The 6,013-nt window shown below is 36.7% G+C and overlaps 1 protein-coding gene across 1 annotated transcript; it reads left to right on the top strand.

The window, feature by feature from the left end:
• The first annotated feature begins 364 nt into the window (after window positions 1-364).
• LOC149799526 (cyclic GMP-AMP synthase-like receptor 2) lies at window positions 365-4,407 on the top strand. Its single transcript, XM_089958871.1, has 2 exons — window positions 365-689; window positions 1,721-4,407. Exons 1-2 carry the CDS (start codon window positions 683-685, stop codon window positions 2,938-2,940), a joined length of 1,227 nt encoding a protein of 408 aa, XP_089814997.1. The 5' UTR covers window positions 365-682; the 3' UTR covers window positions 2,941-4,407.
• The last annotated feature ends 1,606 nt before the right edge of the window (window positions 4,408-6,013 follow it).

Here is a 6,013-nt window from a genome sequence, read left to right as displayed (position 1 = left end):
CATCAACATAATATATATGACAATTATCTTGATGAGGAGGGTCTGATTTTGACAAACCCATGCAGTAATGGAACCGGGTTGTGGCTAGCAAAGTTCGTTTAAACGACCGTATGTCAATCTCCACCTGCCTGAGATCGTTATAAACAAAGGTTTGCTTCTGACAAAAACAAGAAAAGAGAAAAAGAAAAAAAAATATAAAGCATATTTTATCTCTTTAATAACGTATCGCACCATCGTAAGTTACAGCGTGGAGAAACTTTAAAGGTATGGCATACGGCCTTTTAAAGCTGCCAGCATGATTCATCTATATCGCTTAAGTGCCACTATTGATAAAATGATTGTGACGTGTGCCGAGAAGGTGAGTAATGCAGACATGGATCTAATGTGGCCTCTTTTTTATACTTTAAACTGGAAATTTGAAGGATGTTACTAATGTCGTTTTTGATTCTTTTATTTCATCAGATCGTATTCTTTTTCATTATGCTTTACTCGACCTTCTACTTACAGTTTCAATGACATTTCCGAGCGTGCGGCTTCCTCTTTCATTTTCGATGGAGAGTGGTTTAATTCAATTGTTCGCACTAACATTACTTAAGGCCACATATATGCAGGGTATAACTGCTCAAGAAAATTAGATATAGAGTTTTGTGAAACTGGCGCCAAACAGGGGAGTCAGCATTTGATGAGAGGTATTGTATTTTTTTCTTTATTATGTATGTATGTATGTATATGTGTGTGCGTCAGTGCGTGCGTATGTATGTATGTATGTATGTGTTCCTCACGGTGAAAATACTAGCGTAAGCAACGCAGAAGATTTCCTGATTTATCAAATCTAGCAGGACTTCATACCCTGTGGTATGATTGGCGTTGTTATGTTGACATGGGTATTTATTTACAGTGTCAGTCATCTTTAAGCGAGAAGACCAGACCGTGGTGAGAAGTATCGTAGCATTAATGAATATGACAGAAAAAGGCTTGTATTTAAGTTAACATCTGCGGATGATATAAATATATGCATTGGATGGCTGGGTGGTGGGTGGATGTATTAATGCATGGAAGTACAGAATAGTAGTTTGATGCGTTGATTAATTAGTTTTATAATGAGTTTCTTTATATTTCATCCACTAAACAAAGTGAACTTCAATTATTGCCTCCATTGGTTCTTTCTTAGGTGATGTAGGACACTAAAATATTATATATCACCTTTAAATAAACCCTTTAATAATTGAATCGAATTTGAAGAAAATAAGTAAAAGAAGTTAGGAAATAAATAGTTCTAAAACTTTACAAGGATTGAATACCCACTGAATTTCTTCGTTATAAATGGAAATATTATGTCCAGCATTTATTTTTCTTTCCAAAAAATTGTTTTCATATTGTATCCATTTCAAATATTAAAAGGATATGAGAATAGATTCTACAAGTTCAAAATTCATGAAACGCGCGAGTTTATTTTCAAAGCCACTGTAGCTCAGTAGGTAGAGCGTCGGATTCGTAATCCGTATCTGGTGGGTTCGATACCCCTGCATGCCAGCCAGGGTAGGATGACTCAGTTTTTCAGTGGGAAATTCGCTTGGGTCCCATTTTCAAAGGCATGATATATGATAAGTGTAAAAAGTACCATTAAAACAAAGCAAACATTGCTTCTAAAGACTCAGGTCGATATTTTAAAATTACAAATGATACCTATCATGTATCGTCTTCCTGTCTACAATTTCAGGCAACATGGATGTTCCGGTCCTGGATTACTTCTTTCCACTGTCTAGGCGCCTCTCCAGACTCCTCAGTGAGGTTGGATATTCGCGGGAAGATAGAGAACGGAAGGTCAGAGCTGCCACTGACATTGAGGTATTTACGAATGTGGCTCACAACTTCGCAAAATTTGGAGTACATGAGATGTGGTATTCACTGCAAACAAGAGACAATAACTCAAGGACAAACTCTGCGGTTGGCATATTTGTGAATTTAGCTCACGAATTCTTACAATTTGGACTAAGTCACTACATGTTTGGTAGTAGATCAGAGGGATCGACGGGACCTGGGCTTCATTCAGATAGAGATGTTTTGTTTCAGTATGATGGTTTCAAAATAGTAGAAGATTTATCTAATTGTGACCCAGGCAGACTTAATTTCCTCATGTTGAAGGATACCTCTACCCATCCTGGCTATGTAAAATTGGTAGGAGTTGATATATTTAAGCGTTCGTTGATTTCCCAGATCTTAAGGTATAGAACAGATTCATGCGGCAGAACGGTCCTTTCAAACAACTGTTTCGAAAGCCTTGTGAAGCTTGTTTATCATTTGGGAATTCTACCGGATTATGAACAAGCTGGCCCAGCGATACATTATCCAATTACAGACAAGATATATTCGTGTGACACAGTTATTGCTGTTAGATTTTCGGGATGGCCTCGCGAGGGATATGAATGGTTCTTGCGTTGTCGTCCCTATGGATGGCCTTCACTAGAACAAATACAGAACGCACAAAAATATGGATGTTTTGCAACACAGATAGGACATCCATGCAGCTTTGAACAAGATTTGGAATGGAGATTATCATTCTCTATTGCAGAAAGAGAACTCGTGAGGTCCTTTGATGACACAGTGATGAAAGTTTATGTTCTGCTGAAAATGGTCAAGAAAACATTCATCCAGCCTGTTCTAGGAGACGCATTTTCAAGTTACCTGTGCAAAGTTTGCATGTTATGGATGAGAGAAAAAACACCACAGCAACTGTGGCGTACAGGAAATCTTTTTCTCTGTCTTCATCTATGCCTTAGACAACTATATGAGTGGGCCAGTCTAGGACGTTGTCCTGACTATTTCATTGTGAGCAACAATCTGTATGACAGAAATATATACGGGCAGACACGTGTTCAGCTGCAGCGAATACTTGGAGACCTTCTCTCGCAGAACTGTAGATTTTTATTGGGCATATAATGTTGTGAAATCGGACGGCTTTTAGCAAATGGACTTACCTCCATGGACAGCGTTTGTAAGATGTCAGTAATTGAACGGGCGCTGGCTGAAGTGGATTTTGACTACAAATTAACTGTCAGCCATGAACATTACTGTCGGTATTTAGTTATGAACTTCACAATGGCAAATCATATCCATTTAGTAAAATATCTCATAAGAATGCGGCATGCTATCCAGCGTGCACCACACTGTATCCATGCTCAATTAAAACATATTTTGAACTTACTGTTTGCACAACTTGGATTTTACCTTGCCGTGGTCTATGCAGAACATGCTCAGTTGTGGTCCGAGGAGGAAACAAAGAACATTTTGAATCTGGTATCAATATGTCTGTATAACGGTGTGCATTCAGATGCATCATCTGTAAGACTTAAGGCGTGTGGAATGGCGATTGAATTTGGGAACTATGACTCAGCAGAGGTCTATCTGCAAGTGATCAGTGATTATCAGGCACGTTACACATACAGTTTGTCTGTAGATGAAGATCAATTCATAACTGGCGTAGTATCAAAGACACAAAATCTTCTTTCAGAGAGATACAGTACTGAAGAACTGCTACAATATCGGATGTCATGTAGCGTAGTCTATCAAAGGTCAGAGATTTCCATCACCCCACACCCTCTTAGAATGGAGATGTTTAGGTCTGTTGGTGTACCACCTGGGTTTAGAGTTCTCTGTAAACATTTTTGGTATGACTGGGCTGTAGTGGATCCTGTCTTCTGTCTGCACTTCCTGCACTATCTGATCTTCTGTAGGCAAGGAAAGATGAGACACAAACATGTTGCCATGAACAACATGATGCACTTGACCAGGACAAAACCAAGCATTCAACACAGAGATACTGGGTTAAATCTGTTTGGTTACTGTCTGATTCAAGAGGGCACGTTCCCGGCTGCTTATAAATGCTTCACAGAGTCCCTAAGAATCCGTCCTTATCACAACTCTGCTAAATTCTATCTGGCAATTCTATTTCGAAAGGTCTCTGCTGCACGCAGAATACAAGACGTTGGAAGAAATTAAGTATCAACAATCACAAGGATGATATTTGCATTTTTATGTCTTGATTTATGTTGCTTTCAGTGGAATATTAAAAGCGATAATTGACAGAAGATGCATAAATGCGATCTATTGATCAAGGTTTTTGATTTCCATGAATGTATTCTAATAGTCAGTTGCCGGTACACATACATACATACATACATAACAGAGGGCGTCTCGGTGAAACTGACTTACGAATAGTTCAGTCAATAAAAATGGCAGATTCTGATCAAGAAAATGTGATAGACCGCTCACATTCTGCAAGCAAGATCGCTATCTCATTATCTTAAAAAGAAATGATATCAATATTTGATCAGTTGTTGTTACATCTTTTATTCCTTTTCACTAACTTACGCTGTTTCCAGCTTTCGAATAAATGTTCTCTGTCCATTTCAGAACTTCATTATCTTCCATTTACTACCTCATGCTCAAGTTTTGTATTATTTGATTGCGAGAAAGTGTATCGCTGCGTTCAAAAAAACATTGTTATAGCAATTTATTTCGCTTGAAGAATAATGAAAATATGTTTCTTTTTACAGCTTTAATTATTGCAGTTACTGGAGATTGAACGACAACGAGAAAAATAATTATAACTTCTGAAGGTTATTTTATTATTGATTTAGAATGTTACATTTTTATTAATGTTCATTATATTTACATTAAATGAATTATATCTAGGAAGGATATATTTTTCAAAATGCACAAAAATCATCCACGTTTAAACAGGCAGGCGCATATACGAGCCTCCTTGACACGTTTAAGCAGGCAGGCGCACATACGAGTCTCCTTGATACGTTTAAACAGACAGTCACACATACGAGCCTTCTTGACACGTTTAAACAGACAAGCGCACATACGAGTCTCCTTTATGACTATTTTAATTTGTTTTCTTTGAACGGTTGAAATATTTAGAGTAAACGATTTGGAGAAATATCGATGTTAGATGCGTTATGCATGTATACGACATCTCCCATATCTCCTTATCTGTATGTAAGTGTGTATGTATGTATGTATGTCGGTTTCATCTCATCTGGTGCATGGGTATGTTTATGCTTGAATGAATGTGTGTTCTCATACGTATATTACATAAACATACTTCTGGTTATAAACGAGTATATAATGGTGCTAAGGTAGAAAGAGTGACCGATAGATAAAGACAACTACCATGAATATTTGTGTGTATCCATTTATTATTGACTTGCAGAGCATGTTCTTACAAGCAATCTCTTTTTTAAATCATGCTGTCTGCAATTTTACATCAGGTCACGTGGTTCAATATTATTTAAAATGCGAACCAAAGTGATAGGACGGAATCTATGAAATAATTGGATCTTTAAAACTGACATACTTGATGCAAGGAAAGTTAAACAGCATTAAAATAATTTATGAAGGCTGTTCCAGATGAACAAAAGATGTTATATATATATATATATATATATATATATATATATATATATATATATATATATATATATATATATATAATTTATTCATTGGTTTAACCATAATGATCTGTAGTGCAGCTGAGAATTCTTTATTTGTTGACTTTATGTTTCGCTAACCAAGCGGTACTAAATTCGGAACTCGAAACTTTTTGTGTGCATGCGCATTGGAACTAATGGAGGTAATATTAAGCGCTACGAGCAGTAACTCCGTTGCAACCGTGAAACCCTATATACCGCTTTACCGCGGTATGTTTTCCCGGTGGTGCGTACCATGGTACTTATTAATGTACCGGTACTTCGACATTTTCCGTCACTAATGAATATACGGATATTTTGGAGTAATCTTATTACGAAATAAACAATATTAACATTATGTTTTCATTATTCATGACACAAATTTAAAATAATCAAACGAAATATCCATTTTTAGAAAAGGATTGTATCGGTCAAAAATGAATGGTTAATATTAAAAACATAATTATATTTTTGATATTTTAATCACATTTTCTTACACGTGTTTCTTTTGCCAAGGCGGCGGCCAAATGGAATGA

This window comes from Sinohyriopsis cumingii, chromosome 5 (assembly GCF_028554795.1).
Source record: "Sinohyriopsis cumingii isolate HCF-2022 chromosome 5, ASM2855479v2, whole genome shotgun sequence".
In the NCBI taxonomy this organism is placed as follows: Eukaryota; Metazoa; Mollusca; class Bivalvia; order Unionida; family Unionidae; genus Sinohyriopsis; species Sinohyriopsis cumingii.
The sequence above is the reverse complement of the archived record's forward strand: the minus strand, read 5'-3'. Positions and strand labels throughout refer to the sequence as shown.